General features: G+C 40.2%; 1 protein-coding gene across 3 annotated transcripts in view; it reads left to right on the top strand.

Moving 5' to 3' along the window:
* The window catches only part of STK32A (serine/threonine kinase 32A), a 152,884-nt gene that overhangs the window by 98,221 nt on the left and 36,278 nt on the right, over window positions 1–18,385 (top strand). For all 3 annotated transcript variants that reach the window (XM_008014871.3, XM_073010594.1, XM_073010595.1), the window contains one exon: window positions 9,345–9,382. In XM_008014871.3, the coding sequence (XP_008013062.3) occupies window positions 9,345–9,382 (38 nt within the window). The remainder of the gene's footprint in view (window positions 1–9,344; window positions 9,383–18,385) is intronic.

Genomic DNA, 18,385 nt, shown 5'->3' with positions numbered 1-18,385 from the left:
GGTGAGGATATATTCTAATGAATATACAGTCTTACATAAAAACATTCAATACATTCTAGCTACTCATGTATATTAATTTATGATACCCGTTTGCTTTGAGTTATCTTTTTTGCAATAAGCTGTGGGAAAAACTTACTGTTCCTTCTCATACTCCAGGATACATCATCACCCAAATCATTATACATTCTTATATAATGCAAATATTAAGAATAATCATCTCACTAAAAAGCAGAGTGTGGTATGTTAGCGAGATTAAGAGGCTTTGGAATAGTTACATCAGGGATCAATTTGTGAGCTGTATGACTTCAGGCAAATTAATAAACTGAATTTCTTTAAATTTTGTTAAATAGGTATAATAGCATTATATATAAGAAAGCAGGAAAAATATGAGCAGCTCCTACGATAATGCCTGTAAAATCAGGAGTGCTTAATAAATGGAAGCCACACTGCGATTTTCCAGATAATTGTGAAACAACTATGGGCCATTACAAAGCCATAGGAAATTAGAAGTGAGGAGCAATTTTGAGGTTGGCAAGCCCTACCTTCATCTAAAGGCAGAATTTCTTCTGCAGTCTCCCTAACAAGGAATCATCATACCTCAGGGATGGGATAGTCACTACCACATAAAGTAGTTCATTTTCAGACATGCGTAATCATTAGAAAGTTCTTCTGTTGGTTCACAAATAGCCTTATGGTTCTGTTGCTACCTGTTGGAGTTTTACTAAGTGTGCAGTCAGGCAGAGCTTCCACTCAGTAACCACCCACTAGTACTGTTGTACTGGTAATTTATGGATGGCAGCCATTCTTACTGGTCCATGTCCCATTCTGATTTGTGTTTGTGCCATTTTTAAGTGTTTTGAATATTAACCCTGATATCAGATAAACATGGAGTCTTGACTTTTTCCATAGTAGTGAATAACAGTGGAATAGTAACATCAGATTTGTGTGCCACTGTGGTCCCATCTATGAAATAGGGATAATAATTGTATGTGGTTCATAAAGTTGTTTGAGGATAGTGTGGAATAAAGTATAAAAAGGGCTTAGCTTGGTTTCTCAAATACTGCAATAAATGAAATCTGTCATCATGATGCTGTCACAATGGTTCAATAATTGAAAACATTGATTCATCATTTAACATCCTCAGCTTATCAGTTTCTCACTATCTAGCTCTTCTTACACTGGACACTTCCTAAGTATTCGTTCGATGTTTTCTCGAAGTTAGTTGAACAATTACTATGTGCCAGATACTACACAGTAGTCCCCCTTGATGCATGAGGGATACATTCAAGACCCCCAGTGGATGCCTGAAACTGCAGATATTTCCAAACCTATATATACTATGTTTTTTCCCTTTTGTACATACCTGTGATAAAATGTGATTCATAGAGTAAGAGATGAACAATAACTAATAATAGAACGATTATAACAATACTCTGGAGTAAAAGCGTGTGAATGCAGTCCCTCTCTCAAAGCATCTGATTGTACCATACTTACCTGTTTTTGGACCACAGTTGACTGTGGATAACAAAGTAAAACTGCAGATAAGGGGGGAATACTATACTACGAGTTTTACATGTGCCATTTAACTAAATCATTACAACTCTATAAAGTGGATATGATTATTGTCCTCAGTTACAGATATGGAAGACTGAGTCTCAGAAAGTTTTATTACTGACACGGTTTTGTTCTCAACAGAAAACCTCATAATGGTTTAAACAATAAAGATATTTATTATCTTATAAAATCAGAAAACCCAGATGTGTGCTGGACTTGGAGGGTATCTTGATTGAACAACTCAAGAGTATCACCAACTAACTGGGTTTTTTTCATTCTCTTCTCTCCTTTCCATGTGGTCACTTCATCCTCAGCTTGTTCCTCCATGTGATTGCAAGAAAGCTGTCTGCTGCCCAGGGCTGCATGCTAAATTCTTTAAATCTAAAGAATCACACTCCTTCTCAAAACTTTCCCCAGGACAGCAAGGAAGCTTTTTCCTCAGAAGCCCACAGCGTAACTCTTTCTGATACTCAGTGGCTTAAATTGGGTCATCAGCCCATCCCTGAACCAATAACAGGGCCTGTGGGATGGGATAACTCTTACTTAGACCTGACTCACATAATCCTTCCCTACAGTCAGGGTGGAGTAGGTTTCCCAAAGCACACAAAATACTGTGTGTGTGTGTGTGTGTGCGCGCGCGCGCATGTGTGCGTGAATGTTGTGTTACAGGGAAGTGAAAATACCCAATTGAAAATTGAAATGATTAAGAGAATGAAGAATGCATATTAGAAAGGCAACCAAAATGATCATTAGTAAGCTGCACAGTCAAGATTTGAATCTCAGCCATTTGACTACAGAATTCATACTCTTAAACCTCTACTATCTACTGCTTCCCAAATCAACCTAGAAATCCTTGGGGTTGGATAGGATCATTTGTGTTTGAGACTATTACCAACATTACTAAGTACTATACGAATATACTCATGCAACCTAAAGCATATATATATGTGAAGAGTGTATATGTACACACATATATACATACACATTCATATACTACACACAGTATAGCCTATGCAGGGCTCATGTTTAATCCACATACACTGGTCTGGTCATATCAGTTGTTTTTCAGTGTATTGGCTGATGAAGAGCTCATGCCTGAACTTTCCTGCTACTCCAGCCCCTTTTCCAATCTCCCCCTCATTCCCCACCCGCTCCCTCCCTTGACCCAGAAACTGAAGTGCTAACTCCTGGCCCAGGAGAGGTCCTTCAGGGCACTGCTCTGGGCTTCCATCACCATCCTTTCTGATGACTGATGACTGTGTTGTTCTAGTTGTTAAATATTTTGTCTATCACCTCTGGCTATTTGTAAGTATATATACTTACATGGAATACTATATATGCCCACTACACTTCAGTAAACTTTAGTATGCTAAGCTCTAGAGAGTGTAGATCATTTGTCCAAGATTACATAATGAGTGACTGGGATTACAACCAAAGATTGTCAGGTACAATCTTAGGAGGATGATACCTAGTAGTCTTTAATCATCCAACCCTGACAGCTTTTCACTTCTGTCCCTGTTCCAAAGTGTTTTTCCTTATAATTTTCCCTCACTCCCTCTTAACATAGGTCTGTTTTTTGAGACCAATAGCCCATGTGTGACACCTTAAATAATATGTTACAGAATTATATGTATAGTATTTTTCCCCTCTCCAGAACTTGACAATGGCCCAATCTAAGAGACTGTTATGTGGCAAAGAATTAAATACAAACTATGGACCATCAGAAGGCCATGGGACACTGAAGGAGTTGATTTTGGCTTGGATATGCCAATTTCCTTGTTTGCTACTTTCATGTACATGTATCTGGTATAGGATTGCAGGGTGAGCAACCTGACTCCAGGGGAGACTCAATGAAGGGATGTAATTAGCCTGTTAACTCTGCTAATGTCTTGTAAAGTCATTCAAGTGAGAACAGCAGATATATATCAATTCCTCCTTGGATCCTGCCACAAGGAGCATTGTATTTCCACTCTGCTATTTATAGTTCTCACAGCTGGAATCAGCTGGTTCAGCAGGACATGGCTCTCTTTGTTTTATCAAACCAAGATGCAATGAAGAATTTCCAAAGTGTGTATCTTAGAATTTCCCTTTATCACTCCCAAAATTCCGTAGTCCCTCTGAAATCATAGGCTCATAATAGGCATAAATCACTTTTTATTTATTACTCTTACTCTAATACATACACATACATTTACTAGAAAGTCATGTTTCTTAGTTGGCCAATGATAAATATAGTGCATCTGGCACACAGGTTTGTTTGTGTTGTTTTTGGGGTGGGGATTGGTTGTTTTGTTTTGTTTTCTCTTCTCTTCTCTTCTTAGGGGAAAAAAGACATACAGGGTTTAGTATTCCAAGAATTTGAGAAACCAGGGAGCCAGGATTCATTCATTTTTATGACAAATAGTTACTCGAGCACCTACTTTATTCTTGGGTACCTTTATGAGTCCAGGAGCTGCTGCATTGAACAATACAGAAAAGAAGTCATTTCACTTAGAACTTACATGCTAGTGGGGACTGGGGGTTGAGAGAATGAAGCATTCTTACAAAGAACGTTAAAAGTGAACTATGGGCAGGAATTGAGGATATGAGAGTTTTGATGTATAAAGAAAAAGTGACAAGGTCAATAATTGGTGGTCTTAGTGTGACAGATATGCCAGTTTGGAAATTGTATTGGATAAATGCTGGTCAGGGGCTAGGCTGTAGTTATGACAAGGGAATGATTAAGGAAGTGAGAATAAGGAAACTATTGGTGTAGGGTGGATGAAAAGATTATTGGAGGCAAGTCAAGGAACTGAGAGGCCAGGGTGTTGGATGGAGCATTCGTGTAGACACTGAAGTCACCAAGAATGATAAATAACTAGAGGGAATTCATCATTAGCTATCTGCTTATGATATTGATGTGTTTTGGCTGTGTCCCTATCTAAATCTCATCTTGAATTGTAGCTCCCATAATCTCCATTTGTCATAGGAAGAATGCAGTGGGAGTTAATTGAGTCATGGGGGTGGGTTTTTCCAGTGCTGTTCTTGTGATAGTGGGTGAGTCTCAAGAGAAATGATGGTTTTATAATGGGCAATTCCCCTGCACATGGTCTCTTGCCTGCCACCATGTAAGAGGTGCCTTTGCTCCTCCGTCACCTTCTGCCATGATTGTGAGGGCTCCCCAGTCATGTGGAACTGTGAGTCCATTAAACTTCTTTTTCATTATAAATTACCCAGTCTTGAGTATGTCTTTAGTAGCAGTGTGAGAATAGACTAATAAAGTCAGTTGGTATGAGGAGTGGGGCACTGCTGTAAAGATACCCAAAAATGTGGAAGCGACTTTGGAATTGGGTAACAGGCAGGGGTTGGAACAGTTTGGAGGGCTCAGAAGAAGATAGGAAAATGTGGCAAAGTGTGGAACTTCCTAGAGACTTGCTGAATGGCTTTGACCAAAATGCTGATAGTGATATGAATGAAAAAGTCCAGGCTGAGGTGGCCTCGTGTGGAGATGAGGAACTTACTGGGAACTAGAGCAAAAGTGATTCTTGCTATGCTTTAGCAAAGAGACTGGTGACATTTTTTCCCTGCCATAGAGATCTGTGTAACTTTGAACTTGAGAGAGATTATTTAGGGTATCTGGTGGAAGAAATTTCTAAACAGCAAAACTTTCAAGAGGTGACTTGGGTTCTCTTAAAAGCATTTAGTTTTATTGATTCATAAAGATATGGTTTGGAATTAGAACTTAGGTTTAAAAGAAAAGCAGAGAATAAAAGTTCAGAAAATTTGTAGCCTGATGATGGAATAGAAAAGAGAAACCTATTTTCTGAGAGGAAATTCAAACTGGCTGCAGAAATTTGCATCAGTAATAAGGAGCAAAATGTTAATTGACAAAACAATGAGGAAAATGTCTCCAGGGCCTGTCAGAGGTAGCCCCTCCTATCACAAAGCCCTGAGTCCTGGGAGGAAAACTGGTTTCATGGGCTGGGCCCAGGGCCTTGCTACTTTATGTAGTCTCAGGACTTGCTGCCCTGCATCCCAGCTGTTTCTAAAGGGGCCAACACACAGTTCAGACCATTGCTTCAGAGAGTGCAAGCCCCAAGCCTTGGTGGCTTACACATGGTGTTGGGCCTGTGGATGCACAGAAGTTAAGAATTGAGGTTTAGGAACCTCTGCCTGGATTTCAGAGGATGTATGAAAATGCCTGGATGTCCATGCAGAGGTGTGCTACATGGGCAGAGCCCTTATGGAGAACCTCTGCTGGGGCAGTGTGGAAGGGAAATGTAGGTTGGGAACCCACACACAGAGTCCCCAATGGGACACTGCCTAGTGGAGCTGTGAGAAGAAGGCCACCATCCTCCAGACCCCAGAATGGTAGATCCACCAACAGTTTCCACCATGTGCCTGGAAAAGCTGTAGACATCTAAAGCCAGCCAGTGAAAGCAGTCAGGAAGGGGCCTGTACCCTGGAAAGCCACAGAGGTGGAGTTGCCCAAGGTTGTGGGAGCCCACATCTTACATCAGTGTGACCTGGATGTAAGACATGGAGTCAAAAAAGATTGTTTTGGAGCTTTAAGATTATACAGCCCTGCTGGATTTCAGACTTGCATGAGACCTGTAGCCCCTTTTTTTTGGCCAATTCCTCTTATTTGGAATGAGTGTATTTACCCAATGCCTATAACTCCATTGTATCTAAGAAGTAACTAACTTGTTTTTGATTTTACAGGCTCATAGGCAAAAGGGACTTGCCTTATCTTAGATGAGACATTTTACTGTGGACTTTTGAGTTAATGCTGAAATGAGTTAAGACTTTGGGGATTTCCCAGAACTGAGGATTTTAGACCATATAGGTAGCGTCCAGACATTGCCAAGGCATTTGTTGTGGTGCTGGTGAGAGTGTCTTTTAGCATGCTCATGTATTATAATTAGTGTATAATGAGCAGTGAGGATGACCAGAGATCACTTTTGTCACCATCTTGGTTTTGGCCAGCTTCTTTACTGCATCTTATTTCTGTCAGCAGGGTCTTTGTGACCTGTACCTTGCAAAACCAGTCCTGCTGATGACTAAATTCCTATCTCACCTATTCAAGATGGAGTTACTCTGGTCTGAATGCCTCTGACAAGAGAATCCACACTGTTCAAATCTCCCCAGTTGATTCTGAAGCATATCCAGGCTTATTATCCACTAAGTTAAAATATATTATAGACTACTTTCAATGCAAGAAACATATTGTTAGTTATTTCATATTTATTTTTACTTGAGAAGACTGAAAAGGTAAAGAAGTGGTGCTGAAATTTAGAACTAGAAAATCTCAACTTGCTCTAGTAGGAATTTTAATAGAGCACACTAAGTTTCTTTTCATTTGCTCTCTCCTGGTATATAAATAAACAACCTTCCATACTGCAATTTACCCTGTAGTGAATTAGATGCTACCCTGTTATATTTTGGAGAAACTATATAGTTAGAATCTAAGCTTAGGTAATTTATTTTTATGTTTACAATCAACTTTCTCTTATATATTTTTCTTAAATTTTTCTTATATTCTGTCTCTGAATTTGCAGTAAAAATACCCCTTTGCCATTCTATGTCATTGTTCTTTATGAAGCTTTCTCATCCTCTCCATCCCGAGGGAACTATGTCTCATTTATCTTTAAGTTTTCTGTATCTTACTACAGTGACTTACCAAAGTAGGTAAATATCTGATGAATAAATGAATACAAGATTTAATTAAGAAGTATCACATTAAACTAATTGTTGCCTCTCTGATCTCCGTGTTATTAAGTTTCAAAGTAGTTTCTGAGAAAAGTAGTTAACACAATGATATATGGATTCAATAAATAAGAAAAATGGTGCTCAGGGATTTAACAGAAAGCTCATAAAATGTCAAATCCACAGCAATTAATTTCTCCCAGTAAGTCCTCATAAATTCAGGCCAAGAAATTTTATACTGATCTTGCCTCACTCAACTCTCATCCATCCTTGGTAGGGCTCCTCTGGGCTTCTTTCTCACCTGGCAAACAGTACCTGATGCTCACTGGATGCAGATCTGAAGAGGTGGAAAGGGCCAAACACCTGGTTTATCTCTAACTTTATGCTGCAGAGAGTATCTGATGGTGTGCCACAGTGCTCTGTATACACTGTTAGGATCAGCCTTCTTGAGTGCACTGGAATTTCTCTGGGTGTCATGAAGTTCTTCATTTACTGACCATGAGGCACTGGGATAGAATATGATATTAATCAATAAACCATCTCTGACATCATGATCCACTTGGAAAACTTGCAGAGATTAGAAAAATTTTTTGAGTCGGGATTTTGCTTTGTTGCCCAGGCTGGAGTGCAGTGTCTATTCAAGGCACAATCATAGTGCAATGCGCCTCAAACTCCTGGGCTCAGGTGATACTCCCTCCACCACCTCCTGAGTGGCTGGGACTATAGGTACACACCACCGTGCCTGGCCAGAATTTTTTTTTAGGATGTTATAAGACCTATAGTTATTTAATTATTATTCCTAGGGTAGTTAGTGAAAAGATTTGGACCAGTCTTTTACACACTGATGTACAGCAAGATAACTATAGTTAGTAACATTGTATTATATACTGGAAATTCGCTACATCAAAGTATCATGTTGGCCACTTTAAACACACAATTTTTATATTAAAATGACTGAAAAAATAGCAAAGTAAAAAAAAATCCATAGGAGAGCACAAAACCCACCTTCTTCCAATGAAGGGAGTAGTCTGATGGTTAATACTTGGAGAATAGAACGATAGAGTTTGCAAAGCCTTGGTGAATATTATAGTAAGGAGCACTCCCGAATCAAAGAATCACATTGTACTTTATAATAGCCCTCACTTTTCCACTCTCAGATTTTTACTGCCTTTCCCTAATGTACAATTAAAGCCCTTCAGCCTAAATTCATAGAATCCATTAGGGAAGAAATTCTGAAGCTGGTTTTGGGAACACATTTTCAGCCTAGTCAAATGGCTTTCATGCTGCTAGAATAATAATACCTTAATCTTTGACAGACCAAGTCTGTCAGCTTACTCTTTACTTAAAAATATTAATGAGTAACAAGTCCCATTATCAATAAACAGAACCAAGTGTGTGATAAAGTGTGATAAATGTTACGGTGGAAGAAGTATCCCGTGTGGTCAGAATATATGGGGTTAGGGGGAATTTGACCCAGAATTGAAAAATCAGGAAGGCTTCCTGCAGGAAGTGGCATCTGAGCTGTGAGGTTAAGGGTGAAGCTGTGTTGTCTGAGTGCACTCAGTGAGAGGACTCTAATTCAGGCAAAGCAACAGCAGGTGTGGATGTGAGGAGGCAAAGGGAGACAGGGGGTGGTTGTATAACTACATTATCAATCATGTTTTTCCCATTTATAGTCTTTAAGTTCACATCATCTGTGTAATTGTAGAGTTACATAAGAAAATGATGCTTAATACTACTAATGTTACTTTATGGCACTGTAAATGCTTTATATGATCCGATGGACCAATATCTACATGCTTAGATACAATATGCTATAGGAAGTTTAGAGTCTGAGTTTTTGAATGAGAGAGGCCTTGGTTCAGAGCCCAGTTCTTCCATTTACTACCTCTGTGACCTTGGGTTGAGCTTCAGTTTTCTGATTTAGAAATTGGGTATTTTCTGTTTCATAAATTTACCGTGAGAATTGAATGAGAAGATGAGTATTGAGAAGCTAGTACATTGTTTCAACTCTAGTTGGCTTTCTTGAGCATTTTCTTGCCCCTACCGCTTAGTTCTGTTTGTTTTATTATGAGCAACTTTCTTTTTTCTTTTTACTCCTCTAGGGATATGAAGCCTGACAATATTTTACTTGATGAACATGGTAAGTGAGTGATTTATTTCTAATCAAGTACATGGCATGCATGTAGAAAAGTTGATTATTCCCAGCAGAGGGGTATTACACATGAAAAAGGTATTTTGCTCTATTCAGTTGAGCTCTACGTACAAACTCCTCATAGACAATATGGGGGAACTTTATTACTTATGGCAGGTTATACTACGACAATACACCCTTACATCACATTGAATTTACCTAATGAGAAAATCCTATTCTACTCCATTTTCTTCCACTACTATATTTCTTCAAGAAAACCATCACAATTTTTTAGTGTTTTTTGACCTTAATATAACACACAATCACCTATTTTTTTATAATGATACAGAAGGCCTCAAGCTGAGAGCATCTGGCCAGCAATAGCATCTACCTAGACATTCATGACATTATTTTGTTCTCATTGCATCTACTTTTTTTTTTATTATACTTTAAGTTCTAGGGTACATGTGCACAACGTGCAGGTTTGTTACATATGTATACATGTACCATGTTGGTGTGCTGCACCCATTAACTCATCATTTACATAACGTATATCTCCTAATGCTATCCCTCCCTGCTCCCCCACCCCACGACAGGCCCAGGTGTAAGATGTTCCCCTTCCTGTGTCCAAGTGTTCTCATTGTTCAGTTCCCACCTATGAGTGAGAACAATTGCATCTACTTTTCTGCATTCCTTCTTATAAAAGGCAAATTGATTTTACATTTGCAAATTGATTTTACATTTGCAAATTGATTTTTACATTTACTTTGATATCACAGAAGAATACTTACATCTTAGGGTCATTGTAAAGACTGACCTAATACATGTAAAGTACTTGATGCAGTGACTGTCACGAAGAAATCACTCAATAAAAGTCTAATATTGGTACAATTTTTGTGAGGTGGTCATGACTTTCTCCCCTTGGAAAGGAAGCTGGAACTGCTTCGTCTTGTTTTATGTGGTTTTGTCTATGCCGGCACATGACTAATATGTACCAATGTATATCAGAAGAGATAGCAAGTTTTCTCGTTAAAAATTTTAGTTTGCGAAAAACCAGTTAAAGAAAAACATAAAAACGATAAAAGTATATGTGTTATCCAGATTTGTGATATAGGGATATGGCAATAATCAAGATGGTGATAAGTGAATGCTGAATTTCAAGAACTACTGATTATACCCTCTAGAATAACCTTTTGCCTGCGGTGATTAAATGTGTATAATTTCTTCCTAATATTGATTTTTGTGTATATTTGGATTTATTAGAACATCAGGGAAGATCTGTAGGGCACACAGACTGTATATTATAAACGTTAACAGTGTCAATAAGCTCTTTGTTATGTCTTTAGAAGGCTGCTAGATGAGGAGAGTACTAAAATCTTAAAAGCTTCTTATTCAATTTTTACAAAAAGGATTTGCAAGTGGAACTGAAACTCCAAGTACCATCTATTTCTCATTATTTATTTACCTAGTTTTGAGCCTGATTTGCCTGATCCCACCTGTGCTCAGGGGGCTAAGAAACACTGGTATATGACCTCTAATTTCAAAGCTCAGTGTCATTACTTATTTATGGACTGTCCAAAAAGATTTTTTCCACTTTCTTCCAATGCCTTATTTCTTCCTTACCTTTACTGCTTCTGACATTTGAAAACAGAGTCTCTGATTCTCAGAAATGTAAGCAATGGTGAGATTTAGCATGAAGGTGACTTTCTTTAAAATACCAGCTATTCAGAGCTAGGTATAGTGGCAGGCACCTGAGTACCAGCTACTTGGGAGGCTGAGGCAGGAGGATCCCTTGAGCTCAGGAGTTTGAATCCAGCCTGGGCAGCACAGAGAGACCCTGTCTGTTGTTGGGGGGGAGGGGGGGGAACCATTACCACTAGCTTCTTTTCTAGCCTATAGAGGCCACCTTTGTGGAACTTAGGGAAAAGTGCTCCCTCTGCCCGCCACAGCTTCCTGACCACACATGGCCTACCAAGGAGAACCCAAGTTAGGATTTAGTCCTCACTTGCTCCCTCAGCTGGGTGCCTTTGTGCATGATTTCTGCTGTTCCACCATTTATAGAGGCCCTGAATGGAGGAATATAGGTCCTATCAATCCAACACTTTCCAAGCTTTATGCTGCATTCAGAGAACAGTGTTTTCACCCCAGGTCTCATCCATGGTTTCATCTTATTTCTATCATTAAGACATTCTGTTCTCCTTCAGTCAACTTCTTCCTCCTCATTTTCTTGGCGACTTAGTCATCACAGATGAAGAAAAACCTGAAGAAATCAATTAATCTTCAAGTTTAACCACCCTTAGAGACTACCCTTGTGAAAGATTAATTGTGTTACAGTGTGGCTAAGAATGTGAATTCTGGAGTCAGATTGCCTTCATTCAAAACACACTTCACTCATCTACTTTTATTTATTTTTTTTTGAGATGGAGGCTCGCTCTGTCACCCAGGCTGAAGAGCAGTGGTGTGATCTGTGCTCACTGCAAGCTCCACCTCCCGGGTTGATGCCATTCTTCTGCCTCAGCCTCCTGAGTAGCTGGGACTACAGGTGCCCGCCACCACACCCGGCCAATTTATTGTATTTTTATTAGAGACGGGGTTTCACCATGTTAGCCAGGATGGTCTCGATCTCTTCACCTCATGATCTGCCCGCCTCAGCCTCCCAAAGTGCTGGGATTACAGATGTGAGCCACCGCGCCCGGCCATCTCACTCATTGACTAGTCCTGAGAGGTTTGACAAGTTGCCTAAACTTTGTCTTAGTTTTTTCAGGGATCAAAAGAACATTTACATCTTAGGGTCATTGTAAAGACTGACCTAATACGTGTAAAGTACTTGATGTGATGACTGTCACAAAGAAATCACTCAATAAAAGTCAAATATTAGTACAATTCGTATGAGGTAGTCATGGCTTTCTTTTCTTGGAAAGGAAGCTGGGAATGCTTCATCTTGTTTTATGTGACTTTGTCTATGCTGACACATACCTAATATGTGTCCAGATAGAATCTCTACCAGATAGAATCTGTAAAAGCTGTCTTTCCCAAATAATTATTTTGATTTCAGAAGTGATATACCAAATATTCTGCTTGTCTACTTGCTAGATCTTGTGTTTAAACCGTTTTGTTTATCCCTTCATCCTCAGGTAACTATACTTTCTGTGTCCATTTGCTGTCTTTCAGGTGTGCAGGGGGCAAGGGCGCAGTCATGACATTTTATTCTTTGTGGAGCTGGGGCTCCGTTGCTTACAGGATACAAGCCATTATTCCAGTGTGCCAGAGAGAGAGTCTCAGTCTGCCCCTGTTATCTGGTGTCTTATTTACAATGACTGCTTTCATTCTCAAGGTTTTTTAAAATTTAGTCCGTGAATTAAGAAGAGGCTTTTCTGTATTATATTCCTACCCTAACTCAATTTGAAAATCAATTGCTTTGGGAAGGATTGTGTATGAATGGTACAGAAGTGAGCAAACAAAAAAGACCTAGAGCCCTTTTGTAAACATTGTCTTAGGGATCTCTTTCTGGAGATAATAATTTTTTTGAAGTTATTTACTTTCGGTTTGTTCAGATTCTGAAAAAGTAGGACTCTCAGACATTACTCAAGGAACATAACTAACCACTTTTCAATGAATAAATTCCTGTTGTTCACCTCCCCCCAGCTCATTATGTACAGTTGATCTTGTGAGAATCAGCTGAACCACAAATCAATGCCTGCTTTTTAGAGTGTCTGCTGGTGTGACTTTCCATGTGGAGCTCATATTTCAAGATCTCATTTGCCTTCTCTATCTCCATTTATAATATTTCATCCCTGATGGGCTGTCGCATGGGCCTCTTGTGTGGAAATTTTAGCCACTATGAAGGGTAACCACCTGTCTCTCTGGTGCCTCCTATGCCCATCCCTACAAGTGAGCTGTGTATCACACCATGTTGCTTACATTTTAATGCAACACGATTCAGTAACAGGCAGAAACTTGTATTCTTACTGATTCATATTCTTTATATTCATCTGAAAAGATTGACATTTAAAGGAGCCAGTTGTAAAATGGGAAATCCTCTATGTGAATAAATATTTCTTGTACATCAGAATTTGCCTTAAAAAATGTTTTTAACTTAGAGCACATCTGTACTGTTCTCCCCAAACGTCCCATTTACTAGTTCAGAGCAAGATGGCATTAGGTCTTGTGTGACTCCCGACCCACTATCCTAATGTATATTTTCATTTCCTACCAATTTAAGTACCCCATCCAATTCTATCAATTCCATAGTGTCTAAAATTCTTGTATTTTTCTTATTCAGGAAATGCTACAATTAGAGGAACAGTAATAGCTGCTTGACATATCAGAGAAAATGACAATTATGTCATCATTTGTCACTTAGGTTTCTTAATACCATCCTGTTACAAGGAATACAGGCAAAAACTTAGTGTAGGAGGTGAGAAAAAAACCGAGGCTGCCATCTTAACAGCCTTTTCATTGCAGAGTCTCAACATGTGCCAAAAGATAAAGTGGATAGTTTCCTTTTAAAACAACATACAGTATAGAATACAATAACTTATCCCCAGATAATCACTCCCTAGGTAGTACCTAGGGCTATGCATTTTCAGCAAGCAGCTCAGAAAAATGTAGGGCACATATTCTAAACACCTGCAAGTAGGAGAGACTTAAAAGTGGGGAGCAGTGCCAACCGAGTGGTTATGGTGCCCTAGAGTACTGTGTTGATGACAGAGATCCTCAGGCTCTGCACAGGAGCAGTAAGAGTGTAAATGATGACAACAATGATGACTGGATTCAATGGCATCATAAGATGAATTCAGATTTTTTATATGATCCTCTGTCCCAAGCAATAGAGGCAAAAAGAAAAGGCAGAAACTCTCTCCTAGGATGGTAAATTAGGAAGTTCTGAGGCTTGCACCTGAAAAACTTTTCACTAAGGTAGTGATTCTCAACTGGCCATGATTTTGCTCTACTGCTTCTCCCTGCAGGGGACATTTGGTAATTTCTGGAGACATTTTTGATTATCAGGATTCCAGCCAGGGTTGGGAGGTGATATCAGCAGTGGGTAGAGGCTGCGATGCTAGCAGGCATCCCGCAAAGCACAGGACAGTTTGCACTACAAAAAATTACCAGCACCAATATTTCAATGGTAATTTCAAAAATTACCAGCACCAATATTTCAATGGTGCTGAGGTTGAGAAACTCTGCTCTAAGGTTCATCCAAGGCCTGGGCTTATGAAAAAAGCCAGAGGAGTCCTTCATTCCCAAGGCAATTCCTGTGTCCTTCAATCAGTAGGAGAGTGAACCCTTTCCTGTGATCCAGCAGTCAAATTTCATTTTCAAAACACAGAAGGCTTTGGGAGGCCGAGGCGGGTGGATCACGAGGTCAGGAGATCGAGACCATCCTGGCTAACATGGTGAAACCCCATCTCTACTAAAAATACAAAAAAAAAAAAAAAAAAAAAACTAGCCGGGCATGGTGGCGGGCGCCTGTAGTCCCAGCTACTCGGAGGCTGAGGCGGGAGAATGGCGTGAACCCGGGAGGCAGAGCTTGCAGTGAGCCGAGATCTGACCACTGCACTCCAGCCTGGGCGACACAGCGAGACTCCGTCTCAAAAAAAATCACAGAAGGGAACCTGGCAGATAGGTCACCATGGTAAGCAGAAGCGAGGCATGGCTGTAGCCGGACCTGGGACTGAGGCTTAGGACCAGCACTCTGTGAAGTTCTGCTTTCATTGTTTAGCTCAGGAGCACCAGGCTAGAAGATCCAGTGGAACCTGACCCTCAAATAATTTCTCCCTGTCCTTAAATAGGCATCCTGGAAGTGGACTAGAACTCTGAGCCAATCAGAAATTGTTTTAGGTTTTCAGTTCTTTGGGCTTGTGACACAGCACACAAAGTTTTGGTAGATTCATAGCCTGACAATGGGATCCTAGACAAAATTCTAGGTCTAAACTCCAGCTCTGTAACTTTTGAGTCTTTTGAACTTAGCCATAAATGACTTCTATCTAAAATAGGGCCTACCTCACTAGACTAAAGGAGAAACTTTGTGCAACAACATTTTGAAAACGGAATTAATCATGTAAGTGTAAACAACACTTAAAAGGAAAACATTCAACATTCTTTCAACTGACATGTAATGAGTACTCACCAGAGTTGAGATGTTTGCTAAGCCAGGCCCTCTTTTAAAACTGTAATCTCAAACTTTATTAGGTCTCATAATCACCTGGAGGGCTTATTTAAACATTGGCGCCCAACCCACAGAGTTTCTGATTTAGTGTAATAGAGCTTAGGGAGGAGCGGGGTGTAAGAATTTGCATATCTAACAAGTTCCCAGGTGATGCTGATACTCTTGGTCTGGGCACTACATTGTAGGAACCAATTGGCTCTAAAACCTTCTCTACCTTCCACTTCTACATGGGCATAGATAATCTTGTAGCTGAGTCAGCTTGGAAAATCTGTGCAGACTAAAGTAGACAGCTGCATGTCTGGCTGCTCATCTGAATCACCTGTGGAATTTGTTGTTTTTACTACAGATACCTGGCTCTCCTACAAGTCCCACTGAATTGGAGTTTCGGGAGACCAAAGCCCAGGCACATGTATTTTGCAAAATTACCCTGAAGTTTCTGATAATGACAGATATCAACAATTAAACGCTTACTTCTTGCCAAATGCTGTGCTAAGTCTCCCGTGATCATTATTTCATTTAATATTTCCAATAACTTCTTGAGAAGACTATGATTAACTTTCCAACTTTACAGAGAGGATAAGTGACGTTTTCAAGGTAACACAGCTAGTTAGTGGTAGAACCTAGACTTGAAGTCAAGCAGGCTGACTCCAAGAAACAGGCTCTTCACCACAGTCTCCAGACTCACCTGATTTGCATTAAACTTTGTGAATCACTGGTCCAACACTATGAGCAGAACCTGTGGAGAGAAAGAGAAAAAAAAAAAAACGGAGGCAACCTATGCTATGATAGGGTAAGTTATTGAAATCAGGCATTGGTGCCACTGCAGCAAGAATACCTTTTAACTCGATGAGTGCTACCTTTACTTTGCTGAAATATCATCACATAAACAAAGCCAAAACACTTCCTGCACAAAATAAAATCCTGGTGATAAAGGCAGTGAGATTTATGTTTAGCAGCAGGCTGGATACTATCAGGGAGCAGACAATGAAGTTTAATATGAGGAATGTGGACTGTGGGCCCTGGAAGAATCTGATGACATGCCCTCCAATTACAGCTATATCTCATCAAAACCACAGACACATGTAAATGGAAATGCCAACACTTCAAGATTCTCTGAAGCAGATGACTGCCATGCCAACAGCTAACATAATAGGCTTGTCTGCCTGAGCTTTTGGCACTGCCCTTTTGTTCCCTCTAGCTGTAAATGCAGGTACCCTAGAGCACCTCATAGAGTGTGTTCCCCGCCAAATACAAGTATTAGACCCACACTATTTTGCTTTGAGTGTTAAAGCTGAGAGAGACCCTAGAGATCATTTAGTCTGCCACTTCTTTTTTTATATAAAGGAAAATTTAGATCCACCTTGGAAAAGGACTTAAAGTCTACTATGTGTTAGAGGCAGAGTTCAAGGCAGAACCCAGGCCTCCCGGCTTCCGGTCTAGTGCTCTTTATAGAATCCCTTTAAAAATGAAACTCATTGGCGGGGCGCAGCGACTCACGCCTGTAATCCCAACACTTTCGGAGGCCAAGGCAAGCAGATCAGGAGGTCAGGAAATCGTAGAACACCCTGGCCAACATGGTGAAATCCCGTCTCCACTAAAAATAAAAAAATTTGCTGGGCATGGTTGTGCACGCCTATAATCCCAGCTACTCGAGAGGCTGAGGCAGAAGAATCACTTGAACCCTGGAGGCGGAGCTTGCAGTGAGCCGAGATCACACCATGACACTCCAGCCTGGCAACAGAGTGAGACTCCATCTCAAAAAAAGAAAAAAGAAAAAAGAAAAAAGAAAAAAAAATTATATTAAATTATTTTTATTTTTATTTTTTGAGCTGGAGTCTCACTCTGTCACCCCGTCTGGAGAGCAGTGGCACGATCTTGGCTCAATGCAAGCTCCGCCTCCCGGGTTCACGCCATTCTCCTGCCTCAGCCTCCTGAGTATGTGGGACTACTGGCTCCCGCCACCACGCCCAGCTAATTTTTTGTATTTTTAGTAGAGACGGGGTTTCACCATGTTAGCCAGGATGGTCTCGATTTCCTGACCTCGTGATCCGCCCGCCTCGGCCTCCCAAAGTGCTGGGATTACAGGCGTGAGCCACCGCGCCCAGCCAAAAATTACATTAAATTAAAAAAAAACAACTAAAGTTGATCTCCCACCCACCCCATCGCCCCCCCCCCCCCCCACATCCCTTGATAGCAGTTATTTTGTTGGGGACTGATGAGGCCAACCTGAACTATCAGACAAAAAATATATACAAAAATATTTTAGAAAAACTTGGAGAAAACGGATGCTTTCTTGGCTAGGAAATAAATATTCGTATCCATATTCGTGCCAGTTTTGTAGTAATAATATTTGCCTCTTACTTTTCTTTTTTTTTTTCTTTTTTTTCTTTTTTTTTTTTTGAGATGGAGTCTCATTCTGTCACCCAGGCAGGAGTGCAGTGGTGTGATCTCAGCTCACTGCAACCTCTGCCTCCCGGGTTCAAGTGATTCTCCTGCCTCAGCCTCCCAAGTAGCTGGGATTACAGGCACCCACTACCACGCCGGGCTAATTTTTTATTTTTTATTTTTAGTAGAGACGGGGTTTCACCATTTTGACCAGGCTGGTCTCGAACTCCTGACCTCAAGTGATCCACCCGCCTCAGCCTTCCAAAGTGCTAGGAAAACAGGGGTGAGCCACCGCGCCCAGCCTGTTTGACTCTTTAAAAAAAATAATCCCGTAAGAGATGTTTGGAAATGTGATACTTTGAGTATCTTTTGGCTGTCTCCATCATAATATTCATAGACTAAACCAACTTAAAATGTCACCAACAGACAAAATATGCCTAACTAGAATTACCTAACCA

Source organism: Chlorocebus sabaeus, chromosome 23 (assembly GCF_047675955.1).
Source record: "Chlorocebus sabaeus isolate Y175 chromosome 23, mChlSab1.0.hap1, whole genome shotgun sequence".
NCBI classification, from domain to species: Eukaryota; Metazoa; Chordata; class Mammalia; order Primates; family Cercopithecidae; genus Chlorocebus; species Chlorocebus sabaeus.
The sequence above is the reverse complement of the archived record's forward strand: the minus strand, read 5'-3'. Positions and strand labels throughout refer to the sequence as shown.